We start from the raw sequence: 18,166 nt of genomic DNA, 5'->3' as shown, positions 1-18,166 counted from the left end.
TTTCCAGTCCTTTTGTTTAAAAAGAAAAAAGGGGTTCCCATAGCAGCAATTGGGAAGTGGGGGAGACAAGGAACAGGAAGGCACAGAGGGCATGGCTACACTTACAGATGTAGGGTGCTGAGAGTTAAACCCACCTTCGGAGAGTGCAGTAGGGAAAGCGCTGCAGTCTGTCCACACTGACAGGAACAAGCGCACTGGTGTGGCCACATTTGCAGCGGCATTTGGGAGCGATGCATTATGGGCAGCTATCCCAGCATGCAAGTGACCGCAACATGCTTTTCAAATGGAGGCGTGGGGTGGAGTGTATTGTGTGTATGTGGGGGGAGAGAGAGTAGGTTTTTGGGGTGCTGAGTGTGTGTAAGCATGCTGTCTTGTAAATTCAGACCCCCCCCTCCTCCCTCTCACTCAAAGCAAACAGTAAATGTTTGCTTTTTCTCAGAGAGCGCTCTCCCAAACGGAGCTTTCACCCAACCGGCATTTCTGCATTCCTGCCATCAATTTCACAACAATGACAAGAGTGGCCACTTGACTTAAGGAGATTATGGGACGTTTCCGGAGGTCAAGCAGAGCGCAGTAATGCAACACCTCGTCCACACTGGCACTGCGGAGCTCCAGCTGGGGTGCAAACCTTATTCTACTCACCGAGGTAGAATACCAGCAGCGCTGCTCTACGTGCCTTGTCAGTGTGGACGGGTAGTGAGCTAGGGCGCCCAGGGCTGCTTTACTGCGCTGTAACTCGCAAGTGTAGCCAAGCCCAGAGAATCTCAGACTTGTGGGAAAAATGGAGGAACATAGACTAGACTTGTAAAGACAATTAAAATACCAAATCAGACTACTATTCCATTTCAGCTCATTCCCCAGCTCTGACAGTGGACATGCTTCACAGAAATGTGCAAGCCATAACAATTATGCAATAACCTGTCCATAGGGGATGTTTGTTTCTAAACGCAGATCAGTGGTTTACTTATGCCCTGAAACACATACCCTTTTTACATTTTGTTCTCATGTATGTAACTGTGGATTTTATCCCTATCAGTGTCTAGTCCTCATTACCTTATTATGCCTTTGTTTGGACTCAATAACCTCACCCACTCTCTGCCATTAATTTGCATTGTGTACAAAAAAAAACAAATCAAACACCACACATCCTCTTGTTCTTGTACTATGAGAATGGGTAACTAGGAGCATCAGATTTCCCTTTTCTATGCCATTCGTTATTTCATATACTCGTATCATGTCCCCTTTTATTAGTCTCTCTAAACAGGCCTAATCTTTTCATTGTCTCTGCACGTGTAAGCTTTTCCATGCCTCTAATCAGGTCTATCCATGATGACAGATACCATGCTAGCTAAAATCAGTGTTCAAACGGATAAGTACTGTTTTGCCATAACCTTGTCAACCATTTTCCAGAATTCTTGTAGGTAGGATTCCTAAAGAATGAAATGCAAATAATTCACTATTTTATTTTACATAAATTTAAAAAAAATTAAAAATTAAAAAAAAAACCCATAACATGCTGCTGTGTTGTGCCACAGAAAACAGAAATTCCTGTAGGAGGCATAATTCTAGCATACTGGCAAAAGGAAGCAGAGTAGAAGTTAAGGAGATATTGTCAACTTAAATCTTTTTTTCTTACTTAACCAATTTTTAAAAAGACTCATTTCTAATGAAGCACCCAATAAATAATACATCTTTTGATTTATTATTGATTTTAAAATAAGGGTTTTTCTGCTCTCCAGTGATGTTTGTAGAGGTCTTTTCAGAATAAGAAGCTATGCAAGTTAAGAGTAAGATAGACTACACAAAGTGCTGTCAAAGGCACAAAATAAGATGAAATACAGAGAAAAGCATTTTTCCTGCCAACACCTTTCAGTGATAGTAATTATGGGAATCACTTATAACTGCCATATGTTGTGTACAAAATTTTCAGACTAGAGTGATTTGGAAATTGGTGAAAAATATGTGTTGCTTTAGTGCCACTCATTGAAATACTTAATGCATCACTCAAAGCCACAATCATCTTTCAGTTTCTCATCTTCAGATCAATGTTACTTTAGATACACCCCAATGAGACTAAAACCTAAGCTTCAAAGAGATGCTTCCTCACACCAGAAAGTAAACTAGTCATTTAAATGTAACTTGAATTAGTGAAAAGTTGTCACTTTCAACTTGCGTTCTGTACTAAATTTGTGCAGAAACAGGGACACAAGATTTGTTAATTAGCTTTTTGTTTGGCCTGTGATCTGATAAGGATACCTCTGTATGAGGACACCTAGTTTCCTTTTCTTAAAGTTGTTTCAACAGAAAGGAGGAAGCTTGGTGCAGTCTTGTTCTCATTAGTCACTCTGTTTTGATAAGCCACCCCTATGCTTAAGCCCAAGTAGCAATTTGAATGACATGAGAAAACTCCTTTATCCCAGCCACTTGTTTTGGGGTCTCACCTCCTTAATGGAGTATACTTTGGAGTAAGTGTTAAGAACAAGCCTTCACACTTGTAAGACTTGACAGTTAATGGGAACATTCAACTATATCACCCATTTAATGGTAATGGTTTCAGAGGTTTAACCTTCTCCCTCAGATATGACTCCCCCATCTTCCCAGCAGTTGATCCTGGGCCTGGTATTGGAGGGTCTAGAACAGGGGTTCTCAAACAGTGGGTCGCAACCCAATTTTAATGGGGTCACCAAAGCAGGCGTTGGCCCTGGGACCTAGCAAGTCTAAAACCCAAGCCCAAGCCCCACCGCCCGGGGCTAAGGTTACATGCCTGCTGTCCAGGGCAGAAGCCCTGGGGCTTCAGCTTTGGCCCCTCCCCGGCCCGGGGAGGTGGGGCTCAGTCTTCAGTCCTCCCTCCTGGGGTACTGTATTAATTTTTCTTGTCAGAAGGGGGTCACAGTACAAGGAAGTTTGAGAACTGCTGGTCTAGAACAGTATAGACTAGCTCCTGCTTCCACTGAAATCAATGGGAATTCTTCCACTGACTTCAGCTGGAGAACTCTCAGGCCTTCTGTCAACAGTGAAAACAAAGACATACTATGCCGACTGACAAGAGATGACAGAATCTGAGGGAAACTAGGATTCAAACTCTCATTTTCCTTCTGTTGGTTCTAGGCATTGCAGCTCTCATTCGAGCCAAAGAGGTGAAGCTCTCCTCTCTAGGTTTAATACGAAAGGACGATGGAACAAGCTATGGGGAGAACACATTTTGTAGCAGCAAGTCTACCTAAGCCTCAAATACTGCTGCTCTTGCAAGTGCTAGGGTCGGCAAGCTGGCCGGCCCGGGGTTAACAGTTGAGGTGTGTTAACCAACAAGACTGGCTAACCTTTTACATCCCTAGTAAGTGCCTACACACAGGTAAACTTGCTTAGTATTAGAGCCAATGTTCAATACATACAATATTTAAAGTCCTCCATGGGATAAGTCCTGGATACACGAGAAAAGCCTTCTTCCACAACTATGGCCTCCTACAACACCTACGTTCCACTGGATCAATGAATCCACTGACAAGAAGAATGGCACTGACATGGGTGCAGAAGACAGAATTTCAGAGAGGAGGGAACAAGACCACAGAACACACTACTAGAAGAGGTAAAAATGACCCTAGTTTTGCATTAAGTTCTGGACGCAGTGAAACCTAACTGTCGACATAGCTTCCCCACAAATAAATACTCCTCTCTCACATATCCAAAAAACCCAAACCAAAAAAAGCCTTGATTCTAATCACCTGGGTTGGAAAGACAGGGATATAAAGTTATCTTTCTTTAAAAGAAATCCTGCGGAGCATTTGGGTACTACAGTGATGGACACCAGCATAAGAACTTGAGAGAGAAAAAGTGGATACCTGGTCTGCGTTGGATTGACTTCACTGCAAGAAGGGAGTTTGAGTAGACAGGCTGATTACCATTTGCTTCAAAAACAGGACTTGCTGAAGTAGGATTATTTTGTAACTAAAAAGAAACGAAAGCATATTTAGATTCACAAATCATTTACCTTTGTTATTTATATTACAATAGTGCCTAAAAGCTCCAGAGATTGGAGTCCTGTTGCTCTAGGTTCTGTACAGACACACAGCAGAAGGAGACCTTGCAATCCAAAAATAAGCATAGAATCATAGACTCACAGAACATTAGGGTTGGAAGGGACCTCAGGAGATCATCTAGTCCAACCCCCTGTTCAAAGCAGGACCAATCCCCAACTAAATCATCCCAGCCAGGGCTTTGTCAAGCCTGACCTTAAAAACCTCTAAGGAAGGAGATTCTACCACCTCCCTAGGTAACCCATTCCAGTGCTTCACCACCCTCCTAGTGAAAAAGTTTATTCCTAATATTCAACCTAAACCTCCCACACTGCGCTTGAGACCATTGCTCCTTGTTCTATCAGCTGGTACCACTGAGAACAGTCTAGATCCATCCTCCTTGGAACCCCTTTCAGGTAGTTGGAAGCAGCTATCAAATCCCCCCTCATTCTTCTCTTCTGCAGACTAAATAATTCCAGTTCCCTCAGCCTCTCCTCATAAGTCATGTGCAAAGCAGAAAGAGACTGTTTTCCCATGGAGAGCTAATGCACAGTGAGCTTAAGTGAACTGCACAAGGTCACACATGAAATCAGTGACAGACCCGGGGAACTGAACACAGATCTCCCAAGTCTTGGGCCAGTCCTCAGGCACAAAGCCAACTTCCCCCAAGGAAATTTACTATCCTGTTTAGATGACTAGTACAACTTCTCACTCTCCACAGAGATGTACAAACGAGAAAGCCAAGAGTCAGAAAGGCAACCTTAGCATACTCTGGGGCAGATCCTCAGCTGACACAAAACTGCCATAGCTCCATTATCTTCAATGGAGCTACAACTATTTATATCAGTTGAGTATCAGCCCCGCACTCTCAGCACATTCCTTACATTATGTTCCAATTGCCATAGCATCGAGGGATAAAGATTAAGGAGAATCTCTCACCCCACCTCCCATCCGAAAATGCCCTGGCTGCAGGCACAAGAGTCTCCAAAATGATCACTTAAAGACATACCTTGCAACCAATCTTGAAGGCTCTGACAAACCATGAGATTGAGCAAGCAATTTCTACAGCTAGGGATTTTCTATCGAAAAGCGGAGCCACCAATGCTCAACAATATATCCCTAGCAACCAACAGTCAAATAGCACCAGATAACTGTCATGGTAGGGCATTGAGAGAAAGAGAGGAATACAAATAGTAATCTGGACCCAGACTCTCTGGAGTTTCATAGATGATAAACAATGTGCTGAGTTGTCACCTGGAAATAAATCAAAAGCCAATGCAGAGAACAAATAGCTGGCATCACACACACTCAGCCCACCGAGGTAAGTAGTTAAATAAGCATGACAATACACTGGACAATAGAATTTCACTACAGTCACAGGTAACGGGTGGAAACAAGTGAGAAGACTCCCTTCCAGAATTGCAACTCACTAAGATCCTTCTTAAGACTTTTTCTAGCCAGGGCTTAAAAATTCATATCCTGTTTCTGCTGGCCGATAAGCACCAAACAGGTGGCCCTCCCTGGTAGAGTAGTCCAGGTAGTCTAAACAGAATAAACACTTTTCTTCCTGGGATTTTGGTTTGTTTACAGAGGGCAAACATTTTCAAGCCAGGTTGCATACAGCTAAACTAAAATCCAAAACTAGGCACCTGAATAGAAGTGGCCAGATTTTCAATAAGATGCTGAACAACCTGCAACTCCCACAGAATTCCACTGCTGTTGTTTGAGCTCAGCACTTTTGAAAGTCAAGCCATATTTTGACACTGAGGAGCCTAACTTGGGGCATCCAGAATTAAATCTCTCAGGAATTTTCAGCCAAGACCCTCCCAGAAAGTTACCTACATAAGTCACAATTGCAAGTGTCAGCCAAAGAGGACTCGCTTAGCAGGTGTTGATCTTAGTGGAACATGCTAACTGGGTGAAGTCACAGAAGAACAATATTACTTTGTTACAAACACTTGTGAAAAGGCTTAAGCACAGTGTATTACAGGCTGCCAAATGTAGAGAAATGAACTGGTTCAGAGTGAAAAAAACAATTAGAAATCATACTATTCATTAGAGCATTGTGTTAAATCATGTCTCTTGCTCCAGTCAAGTCAACTGTTGCAACATAGAGTAGGATTCACAGATACACATGTGACGGGTTCGGTCACAGAGACCCCAATGGGACTGTCACCTGACATGCTGGAATTACCTCTGAAGCTGTTTTCCCTGCCAGCCTGGGACTCCAGAACTCTGTCTTGTTGTGCCAGACATGCTAATCTGCTGCAACACAGAACCAGGTCTGGTCCATGCCCCCAAAACTGCAGATTAACTAAAAACTGCTCAGCAGGTTACTTGTCTTTAGCACCCAGACACCCAGTTGCCAATGAGATCCAAACCCCAAATAAATCGGTTTTACTCTGTATAAAGCTTACACAGGGTAAATTGTCCGCTCTCTATATGGACAGAGAGATATGCACAACTGCTTGCTCCCTGTCATAAATATAAAGGGAAGGGTAAACACCTTTAAAATCCCTCCTGGCCAGAGGAAAAATCCTCTCACCTGTAAAGGGTTAAGAAGCTAGGATAACCTCGCTGGCACATGACCACAATGACCAATGAGGAGACAAGATACTTTCAAAGCTGGAGGGGGGGGAAACAAAAGGTCTGGGTCTGTCTGTGTGATGCTTTTGCAGGGGAAAGAACAGGAATGGAGTCTTAGAACTTAGTAAGTAATCTAGCTAGATATGCGTTAGATTATGATTTCTTAAATGGCTGAGAAAATAAGCTGTGCTGAATGGAATGGATATTCCTGTTTGTGTCTTTTTGTAACTTAAGGTTTTGCCTAGAGGAATTCTCTGTGTTTTTAATCTAATTACCCTGTAAGGTATTTACCATCCTGATTTTACAGAGGTGATTCTTTTTTACTTTTTCTTCTATTAAAATTCTTCTTTTAAGAAACTGAATGCTTTTTTTCATTGTTCCTAAGATCCCAAGGTTTGGGTCTGTGGTCACCTATGCAAATTGGTGAGGAATTTTATCAAACCTTCCCCAGAAAAAAGGGGGTAAGATTTGGGAGGATTTTGGGGGGGAAAGACGTTTCCAAACTAACTCTTTCCTAATAATAATAATACCGGTGTTAGACGTTTGGTGGTGACAGCAAAAGTCCAAGGGCAAAGGGTAAAATAATCTGTGCCTTGGGGAAGTTTTAACCTAAGCTAGTAAAAGTAAGCTTAGGAGGTTTTCATGCAGGTCCCCACATCTGTACCCTAGAGTTCAGAGTGGGGAAGGAACCGTAACACTCCCCCAGGTATTAATCACTTACTCTGGGTTTACTAATGAACAAAAGTAATTTTATTATGTATAAAAAGTAGGATTTAACTGGTTTCAAGTAATAACAGACAGAACAAAGTCAGTCACCAACAAAAATAAAGCAAAAACACACAAGTCTAAGCCTAATACATTAAGAAACTGATTACAGGTAAAATCTCACCCTCAGAGATGTTCCAATAGGCTTCTTTCACAGACTAGACTTCTTCCTAGTCTGGACCAATCCTTGCCCCTGATACAGTCCTTGTTAGTTCCAGAAGACATCTTAGGTGGAAACTAGGGGTTTTCTCATGACTGGCAGCCCTCCTTGTCCTACTCCACCCCCATTTGTAGCTTTGGCATGAGGCGGGAATCTTTTGTCTCTCTGGGTCCCCACCCCTCCTTCTACATGGAAAAGCACCGGGTTTTAGATGGATTCCAGTATCAGGTGACATGGTCACATGTCCTGTGAGATCCCAGCCTCCATTCTTCCAGGCCCACAGGTACTCAGGAAGGTTTGCAAGTAAACAGAGCCGTTTACAGGTCATTGATTCTGAAGCACCCTTAAAACTTAATATGTTTATATCTTATTCTCCTAACTCCAGACATAGAAATAATACATGCAAACAAATGGGATGAAAACACACAGTAGATCATAACCTTTGTAATGATATCTTACAAGAGACCTTTTGCACAAAGCATATTCCAGTTGCATCATATTCACACTCATAAGCATATTTCCATAAAGCATTATGGAGGGCAACATTACAACACAGACGGAAGATACTCGTTTCAAATTCCGTCAAAGAAAAGGCACAGCTATTGGTCACTTATCTATATTAATAATTTGACAAATCACTCTAGTAATTAAGATTGCCTGTGGGTGGTGTAGGGAGTGCCTTAGCTATCATAGTTAGCATTGGACTTTGGTGACCTAAACAGCATGATGAAAAATGAGACAGAAAAATATCCCACACATTCTTGACGAAATGTACGAATTTAATATCTTTTGGGATGAAATTCTGAAAATCTACATAAAGTCTGAGTAATCTGGCTCTGTCAAAAGGTAAATGTGATAAAGTCTACCATGGCCAGCTGCAATCCAGCCCAGCTATAGCCATAATGGAAGTCTAGTGACCTTGGCTGCAGAGGGTTTTGCTGCTTCATCAGCATAAGAATGAGTCCAGTGGCCTGTCCTCTACAGTTCCTCTGCAATGGCCTCCACACTGCTTTTGATCAGCCATCTTCCAAGTGTACACTGAATGGCGAGGCCAACCCTATCGCTGCTCAGCTACCCACCTCTCTTGCAAGGTAACCATGGGGTTTCTGTGGCATGGAGAGTGAAGTCCTCTCACAATGGGTCAATCTCACACTTTTCAGGCTAGCATAGATTGATTTTTAAAACTGATTCCTCTCATCTCAAATCTGTGGTTACATCTTCATTGATACCTGTTGGAACGCTGTTAGAGAACATAGTGGAATTTAGGACAAAATATTTGCTGCTTCTAAAGTTTAAATTTCCTCTTGGGAGAAGGTCATGTACTTTTACCACAGATTTTTCTGCAGTGGAGATATATCTATATTAACATAGACATTTATACATCTTTTTAAAAATGTTCGCAGAATATCAGCCAGGTAGGCAAGAGTAATTATTCCTATTGGCCCGGTGAAGAGGCAAGCAAAGTAAGGTTAAGTGACTTGCACAACATAATACAATAAGTCAGTTAGCAAGGGAAATAAGATTGAAAACTATCCAGTTTATTTATTTTGGGGGGGGGGGGGGGGGGGAAATGGGAAAACCAGTGACCTGGCTGCACTCAACTGCAAATCAATATTAGGGTTGAGAAGGCATAACAGCAGCCAGTGTTTCATTCAGCAGAAAATTAATATGAGAGGGTCAGTCTCATGCAAGGGTTCCCTGGCATATCAATTGCTTAATGCATTGAGGATCACCTGCTTTCCAGTTTCCTTCAGAGAAGTAAATACGTTGGACTAACAGGAAAGGCTGTTTAATGCTACTGATCAAGGGAAATAAGCACTCATTGATAAGCAGTCTTCATCACGTTTCAGTAAGAATTAAGTTACAAAGTTATTTTGGAATTCAAGCGGAGTTACTTTTTAAAAAAAAGATAACAGTAATAGTACTTAATTTGACTTAAGCAAGTCAATTTCTCTGAATCTCAAATCAGAATGTTGTTGAACTGTTTTAAGTTACAGAAAAAATATACAGGGTAAGTCAGTTTTGATGGCCACATATGAAAGACTAGCATTATGTTTTTTTTCTACATTTGATTGCTTAGGGAACTCTTAGTGATCTCAGAATGAATCATCAAACTCTAATTTGGTCAGCTAATTTCCTATTACTCAAATATAACCAGAAATGGACGCTTTCTAGGAAGTGGTCTTTGGATTTTTGGTTTCCTTTTAAAATTTCATGTACCTACAAGAGTAGTTAATTTCCTGCTCTTAAGAGACTCACTCAAATCAGATATGGTATTTCTTACTGGAAGTCAAGCTATAAAACATACTTCCTTCCTTAGGCCATGTCTACACTAGCGAGCTTACAGCGGCACAGCTGTACCAAGGAAGCTGCACCACTGTGAAATCGCTTGTGTAGCTGCTCTATGCCGACAGGAGAAAGCTCTCCCATTGACATAATAAAACCACCTCCACGAGCGGTGGTGGCTATGGGAAAAGCTCTCCAGCCTACATAGCATTGTCTACACTGGCGTTTGTCAGTGTAACTTGTGTCACACAGAGGGGTCTTTTTTTCACAACACCGAGTGACATAAGTTATAGCGACAAAAGTGGTAGCGTAGACAGCCCTATCTATAGTTGCTAATTTACAACCAATAAATATTTTAAGTATAGAAGGTAGAAAGTGATTTTTCCTTGTATTACCTTTCTGTACTTTTAATTCTGATTCGTTAGAAAGAGTGAACCATGTTAAACTCCATCTTGAATGAATCTGAACCATGTTGAACTCCATCCCTCCAACTTTATGGTATACTGCCTCAATCAAGCAGTAATGATCTTTTCTGTGATGTAAAGGAATTCTCCCTTACCATAATTAGATTCCTCTTCTAAAAACAAATTCTATCATTTGTATATTCCAATAGTTTTACATTATGAAAGTTCATTGTTCTTTACAAAAAATGAGAGGTTTAGTTTAGCAGTAAGTAGTGACTAAAATATTCACTGACAGAGTTTAGACTTGCTATAGATGGAATAATTTCAGTTTAGCATAGTGACAAATTACAGAGGTTCCTGAAAGCAACACATTAATAGAATTACCATTATTGTCAGTAGAGCAACTCTGAAACAATATGTAATGTCCCTCTCTGACAATCCTAGAATTTAAATATTGTAGTTTTCAAAATACTGGGTATTTCAGGTAAAAGCCACTACTGGCTTTGTTTTGCTTGTATATAAACTAGTAAAGATAGATGGTATTTCATTTCAATACAAATATTACTAATAGCCAAATATCCATTTACATTTGACAATTTGTAACCAGGCTAACACTACTTTACCTTTGTCATAACTAGTTTTCAACTATGGAGTCACGATGGCTAATCAATAATCAAGTTAATATTTAAAACTGAGTATTAATTTAGTATCCGACCTGAAAATTTTCAGTTTAAGGCCAACCAGCAAGATTTCATGCATTTTGTTCCAATCATTTGCAGTTTAGTCACCAAAGATCTTTTTTTAAAAGCCCCCAAAGCATCTGGAACTGGGAGAAAGTCAAACATGGTACTGAAATATATATTTTTTTAAATTAAATCTAAATTTACTAGAGAGCCCACTCAAACTTTGCCATACTGATACCAAGGATGCTTTTTCTGCAATTTGTATTTTTTAAAGTCTTTACTCAGTTAAAGTTAGAGTTAATCCGAGCTGTAGCCCACATCACGTGTACAAACCGACTTGCTACCTTTGAGCCAGTTCTCATACTACAGCAACTTGTTTTCATTCATAGAATTCTTTCCACAGACAATCAGAACTACAGACATATAAAAGGAGCAATGCCAAAAATATTTTTCCAGTAAGGCACAGGCTCTAGCTAGGTCTACACTTAAACCGCTACAGTGGTGCTGCTGTAGCATTTCGGCATAGCCACTCACTACAGTGACAGGACGGGCTCACCATAGTTAATCCATCTCCCCCAGAGGCGGTAGCTAGGTTGACAAAAGAATTCTTAAGACTGCTTTTAAAGTTAATTTTAAAAGCAATATTTTAGTTAAGAGTTCTTAAACTGTCTGCATACTGGAACAAGTTTTTCCCCAAAACTGAGAATATACAACTTCAGAATGCATGCAAGTGTCAAGGCACATGGATCAAACATAATGTGAAATTTGTCAGCAGTAAGAGTGACGTTAATACTCTATATGCTTTACCTTAGAAGAACAGAGGAAGTTCTTCAGTTCCGCAATTTTATTTTGCCTGACAATATCGGGCATCTAGAAGGAATAAAGAAGAACTTATTTTTGAAGAATGTCAAAGTGCATTCCCTACTTCCTCAGTCATCAGAACATACGCTGAAAAACCCATATGAGCTTCTACATGTAGTTTCTTTATTTGAAAAAAGCTTTTAAGGCCATTTAATTGAGCATAAATATAAAAATATTTTAATCACTATTGTTTTAAATTACATGTACAAGAGCTCCTAGCATCACAGTGGATAGGGCTAAGTTTTGGCTACTGAACAGCCTTTTGAGATAGTAGCATACTTCCATGCAGGAGTTAACAACAGTATACTGTTTCTGTCGTGCATTTGCTGTGATTCATCTTATACTGCTTTAAAAGAACACAAAAGATAGAATTTTTACCAGATACTAAGAGATACCTGCATTGAAACTGGACAGCCTTTCAACGTGTTTCAGAGGGTTTGCAATTCTTATTTTTAAGATAGAAGAAAACTATAGGTTTCAGAGTAACAGCCGTGTTAGTCTGTCTTCGCAAAAAAAAAAGGAGGACTTGTGGCACCTTAGAGACTAACCAATTTATTTGAGCATAAGCTTTCCTGAGTGAGCTGTAGCTCACGAAAGCTTATGCTCAAATAAATTGGTTAGTCTCTAAGGTGCCACAAGTACTCCTTTTCTTTTTAAGAAAAATATAGTAAATACTGAACTCCAAGTAGCAGGGATTAAAATTAGGGTTGTTGATTAACCGCAGTTACCTTGTTTGATTAACTCAAAAAAAAATTAATTGCAATTCATTGCAGTTTTAATCACACTGTTTAGACAATAATAGAATACCAACTGAAATTTATTATAAATGTTTTGGATGTTTTTCTACATTTTCAAATATATTGGATTTCAATTACAACATAGAATATAAAGTATACAGGGTTCATTTTATATTATTTTTATTACAAATATTTGCACTATAAAAACAACAAAAGAGATAGTATTTTTCAATTCACCTCATACAAGTACTGTAGTGCAATCTCTATCATGAAAGTGCTGTTTACAAATGTTGGGGGTTTTTTGTTACATAACTGGAATCAAAAACAAAACAATGTAAAACTTTAGAGCCTGCAAGTCCACTCAGTCCTCCTCTTTGTTCAGCCAACCGCTAAGACAAACCAGTTTGTTTACATATATGGGAGACAATGCTGCCTGCTTCTTATTTAAAATATCATCTGAAAGTGAGAACAGGCATTCGCATGGCACTTCTGTAATCGGCGCGCTGCAAGATGTTTAGGTGCCTGATATGCTAAACATTCATATGCCCCTTCATGCTTCGGCCACCATTCCAGAGGACATACTTCCATGCTGATGACACTCATTAAAAAAATAATACATTAATTAAATTTGTGACTGAACTCCTTGGGGGAGAATTGTATGTCTCCTGCTCTGTGTTTTACCCGCATTCTGCCATATATTTCATGTTATAGCACATGTTCGTTTTAAGAACACTTTCACCGCAGATCTAACAAAACGCAAAGAAGGTACCAACGTGAGATTTCTAAAAATAGCTATAGCACTAGACCCAAGGTTTAAAAATCTGAAGTGCCTTCCGAAATCTGAGAGGGATGAGGTGTGGAGCGTGCTTTCAGAAGTCTTAAAAGAGCAACACTCCGATGCGGAAACTACAGGACCCGAACCACCAAAAAAGAAAATCAGCCTTCTGCTGGTGACATCTGACTCAGATGAAAATGAACATGCATCAGTCCACACTGCTTTGGCTTGTTATCAAGCAGAACCCGTCATCTTCATGGACACACATCCTCTGGAATGGTGGCTGAAGCATAAAGGGACATATGAATCTTTAGCATACCTGACACATAAGTATCTTGCAACGCCAGCTATAACAGTGCCATGTGAAGGCCTGTTCTCAGTTTCAGGTGACATTATAAACAAGAAGGGGGTAGCATTATCTCCCGCAAATGTAAACAAACTTGTTTGTCTGAGGGACTGGCTGAACAAGGAGTAAGACTGAGTGGACTTGTAAAGGCTCTAAAGTTTTACATTGTTTTATTTTTGAATGCAGTTATTTTTTGTACATAATTCTACATTTGTAAGTTCAATTTTCATGATAAACAGATTGCACTACAGTACTGTATTAGGTGAATTGAAAAATACTGTTTCTTTTGTTTTTTTACAGTGCAAATATTTGTAATCAAAAATATAAAGCACTGTACACTTTGTATTCTGTGTTGTAACTGAAATCAATATATTTGAAAATGTAGAAAACATCCAAAATATTTAAATAGTATTGTATTATTGTTTAACAGCGCAATTAATCACAATTATTTTTTTAATTGCTAGACAGCCCTAATTAAAATATCTAAAAAACAGTAAATATTTATTTTAACAGTAAAACATAGGGACAGGTATATTTCCCCATCTCCCTCCCCCATCAAAATATATTCTTAATAGGAAACATCAATTGGATCACAGCATGTCTTGCTATATAAATTACAGAATACCCTGAAAAAAGAAAAGGAGTACTTGTGGCACCTTAGAGACTAACCAATTTATTTGAGCATGAGCTTTAAATTAAATTGGTTAGTCTCTAAGGTGCCACAAGTACTCCTTTTCTTTTTGCGAATACAGACTAACACGGCTGTTCCTCAGAATACCCTGAGTTTGCTGCTCTCAGGGAGTAGTTATACATGAAACAATAAGAGTCTTCCATGTTGTTTTATGTTGCAAACATGGGGCTCCAAGACTTGAAGCTCCTTCACATAGTCCTCAGCTCCCAAACGTTCAGCTATATTGCTGTACAGTTTTATTGTATTGCTTCTCAAGTGATAATACTAGGATGCAGATTTATAGCCGTGGATGCAAAACACACCTTCAAAGAGTTGCTATAGTTCTGGAAACTTTTTTTGTTGCTGTTGTTGTTACAGGGCACACTATACTTTCAGTGAAGCCCTGGATGCTTATCTCAGAACAAAAGCCGAGATTCTCCAAGATCAGAAGAAAAACCAAAACCTTAACTCGGCTGGTAGAGCCCAGTGTTACCCAGAACGGTTGCCAGCTCGGTTCCTCGCCCAGGGCACTGCTGGCCAAGCCCAACACCAGTCGGTGGCGAGGCTGTTGTCACCTCTGCAGCGGCAGCCAAAGCCGAACCCACCCCGTCCTTACTCGGGCAAAACTCCCACTGGAGTTCCACTTACTGCCCCAGGCCCCAAACTGGGGCGCCCCGGGGGGGGGGCGGCATCTCCACTAGGGCACCCCGGGGGAGGAAAAGGGGTGGGGGAGGGGACCCCTGCCTAGGGGGGATAAGGGGTGAGGGAGGGAGCCCCGGCACCTCCACTAGGGCGCCCCGGGGGGGAAAGGGGTGGGGGGAGGGGAGGGGAGGGGGCCCCGGCCTAGGGGGGATAAGGAGTGGGGGCCCCCGGGGCGGATAAGGGGTGGGGGAGGGGGCCCCTGCCTAGGGGGGAAAAGGGGAGGGGGCCCCGGCAGCTCCACTAGGGCGCCGCGGGGGGGGGAAGGGGTGGGGGAGGGGAGGGGAGGGGGCCCCAGCCTAGAGGGGATAAGGAGTGGGGGAGGGGTGGGGGCCCCCGGGGGGGGGGAAAGGGGTGGGGGAGGGGGCCCCGGCAGCTCCACTAGGGCGCCGCGGGGGGGGAAAGGGGTGGGGGAGGGGAGGGGGCCCCAGCCTAGAGGGGATAAGGAGTGGGGGAGGGGTGGGGGCCGCCGGGGCGGATAAGGGGTGGGGGAGGGGGCCCCGGCAGCTCCACTAGGGCGCCCCGGGGGGGGGGAAGGGGTGGGGGAGGGGAGGGGGCCCCAGCCTAGAGGGGATAAGGAGTGGGGGAGGGGTGGGGGCCCCCGGGGGGGAAAGGGGTGGGGGAGGGGGCCCCGGCAGCTCCACTAGGGCGCCCCGGGGGGGGGGGAAGGGGTGGGGGAGGGGAGGGGGCCCCGGCCTAGGGGGGATAAGGAGTGGGGGCCCCCGGGGCGGATAAGGGGTGGGGGAGGGGGCCCCTGCCTAGGGGGGAAAAGGGGAGGGGGCCCCGGCAGCTCCACTAGGGCGCCCCGGGGGGGGGAAAGGGGTGGGGGAGGGGAGGGGGCCCCAGCCTAGAGGGGATAAGGAGTGGGGGAGGGGTGGGGGCCCCCGGGGGGGGAAAGGGGTGGGGGAGGGGGCCCCGGCAGCTCCACTAGGGCGCCCCGGAGGGGGGAAAGGGGAGGGGAGGGGGCCCCGGCCTAGGGGGGATAAGGGGTGGGGGCCGCCGGGGCGGATAAGGGGTGAGGGAGGGAGCCCCGGCACCTCCACTAGGGCGCCCCGGGGGGGAAAGGGGTGGGGGGGGAGGGGGCCCCGGCCTAGGGGGGATAAGGAGTGGGGGCCCCCGGGGCGGATAAGGGGTGGGGGAGGGAGCCCCGGCACCTCCACTAGGGCGCCCCAGGGGGGAAAGGGGTGGGGGAGGGGAGGGGGCCCCGGCCTAGGGGGGATAAGGAGTGGGGGCCCCCGGGGCGGATAAGGGGTGGGGGAGGGGGCCCCTGCCTAGGGGGGAAAAGGGGAGGGGGCCCCGGCAGCTCCACTAGGGCGCCCCGGGGGGGGGAAGGGGTGGGGGAGGGGAGGGGGCCCCAGCCTAGAGGGGATAAGGAGTGGGGGAGGGGTGGGGGCCCCCGGGGGGGGAAAGGGGTGGGGGAGGGGGCCCCGGGGGGGGGAAAGGGGTGGGGGAGGGGAGGGGGCCCCAGCCTAGAGGGGATAAGGAGTGGGGGAGGGGTGGGGGCCCCCGGGGGGGGAAAGGGGTGGGGGAGGGGGCCCCGGCAGCTCCACTAGGGCGCCCCGGAGGGGGGAAAGGGGAGGGGAGGGGGCCCCGGCCTAGGGGGGATAAGGAGTGGGGGCCCCCGGGGCGGATAAGGGGTGGGGGAGGGAGCCCCGGCACCTCCACTAGGGCGCCCCGGGGGGGAAAGGGGTGGGGGAGGGGAGGGGGCCCCGGCCTAGGGGGGATAAGGAGTGGGGGCCCCCGGGGCGGATAAGGGGTGGGGGAGGGGGCCCCTGCCTAGGGGGGAAAAGGGGAGGGGGCCCCGGCAGCTCCACTAGGGCGCCCCGGGGGGGGAAGGGGGTGGGGGAGGGGAGGGGGCCCCAGCCTAGAGGGGATAAGGAGTGGGGGAGGGGTGGGGGCCCCCGGGGGGGGAAAGGGGTGGGGGAGGGGAGGGGGCCCCAGCCTAGAGGGGATAAGGAGTGGGGGAGGGGTGGGGGCCCCCGGGGGGGGAAAGGGGTGGGGGAGGGGAGGGGGCCCCAGCCTAGAGGGGATAAGGAGTGGGGGAGGGGTGGGGGCCCCCGGGGGGGGAAAGGGGTGGGGGAGGGGGCCCCGGCAGCTCCACTAGGGCGCCCCGGAGGGGGGAAAGGGGAGGGGAGGGGGCCCCGGCCTAGGGGGGATAAGGGGTGGGGGCCGCCGGGGCGGATAAGGGGTGGGGGAGGGGGCCCCGGCCTAGGGGGATAAGGGGTGTAGTGGGGGAGGGGACCCCGGCCCGTGGGGGGCTCCGGAGCGCCCCCCCCCCCTTACCTCCATCGCGGCCGGCGCACGTCCCTCTCAGCCACCTCGCCAGGGGCAGGGGGCGGCGCTGGCGACTCGCCCTGAGGCCAGGACACCGCCGCAGAGGAGGCTGGGAGGCAGCAGCTCAGCGCAGGCGCACGGGGGGCCGGAGAGCGGCGCCGCAAGCCGGCTAAGGGGGTGGAGATGTGCGCAAGCGCGCCGCGGACAGGCGGGGAAATCGTGCGCAGATGCAATCGCTGGCGGCGGGGCGGGGCGGGGGGGGGAGTTGCTCAAGTCAAGGCGCTCCGAGGGGAGCGCGGGAGCGGCGCGCAAGCGCAGTGCAGACGGGCGGGGAAAGGGGCGGGGGGAGGAGCCCATCGCAAGCCACGAGGGAGCCACGCCCCCCCCCAGTCTGTGGGGCTCTGGTCCTGGCTGGGGGGTAGCTGGGGGAGGCTGTGGCTAGGAGGCGAGGCGGGGGCTAGTTCTGCTCGGGGGTAGATAGCCGCAGGGGGTCAGGCCAACAGGCCGTCTAGCCCAGGATCCCGGCTGCCTGCGGTGGCCAATGCCAGGTGCCCCAGAGCCGGGGAGGCCGACCTGAGCCTCAGAAGGAGCCAGAATTTACCAATGCTCGGTGGCAGACTGTTCTCAGTGGTGGAAGAGGACAGGACGAGGAGTAATGGTCTCAAGTTGCAGTGGGGGAGGTTTAGGTTGGATATTAGGAAAAACTTTTTCACTAGGAGGGTGGTGAAGCACTGGAATGCGTTACCTAGGGAGGTGGTAGAATCTCCTTCCTTAGAGGTTTTTAAGGTCAGGCTTGACAAAGCCCTGGCTGGGATGATTTAATTGGGGATTGGTCCTGCTTTGAGCAGGGGGTTGGACTAGATGACCTCCTGAGGTCCCTTCCAACCCTGAGATTCTATGTTTCTAT

General features: G+C 46.2%; 1 protein-coding gene across 6 annotated transcripts in view; it reads right to left on the bottom strand.

Annotated features, from left to right (window-relative positions):
* Positions 1-17,427, bottom strand: part of MKNK1 (MAPK interacting serine/threonine kinase 1) — a 42,552-nt gene extending 25,125 nt beyond the window's left edge. For 3 of the 6 annotated variants that reach the window (XR_012160502.2, XM_073357815.2, XM_073357818.2), the window contains exons 1-3: positions 17,269-17,427; positions 11,705-11,767; positions 3,840-3,945 (exon numbers count right to left, since the gene is read on the bottom strand). Coding sequence is in view for 3 of the 6 variants with exons in the window: in XM_073357815.2 (XP_073213916.1) it covers positions 3,840-3,945; positions 11,705-11,767; positions 17,269-17,274 (175 nt within the window). In the remaining 3 variants the exon portion in view is untranslated. Of the gene's footprint in view, positions 1-3,392; positions 3,517-3,839; positions 3,946-11,704; positions 11,768-14,609; positions 15,019-17,268 lie in introns of those variants that run through there. The other 3 variants (XM_073357816.2, XM_073357817.2, XM_078854127.1) reach the window with 3 other exon arrangements.
* Positions 17,428-18,166: the final 739 nt, after the last annotated feature.

This window comes from Lepidochelys kempii, chromosome 8, assembly GCF_965140285.1.
Source record: "Lepidochelys kempii isolate rLepKem1 chromosome 8, rLepKem1.hap1, whole genome shotgun sequence".
In the NCBI taxonomy this organism is placed as follows: Eukaryota; Metazoa; Chordata; order Testudines; family Cheloniidae; genus Lepidochelys; species Lepidochelys kempii.
The sequence above is the reverse complement of the archived record's forward strand: the minus strand, read 5'-3'. Positions and strand labels throughout refer to the sequence as shown.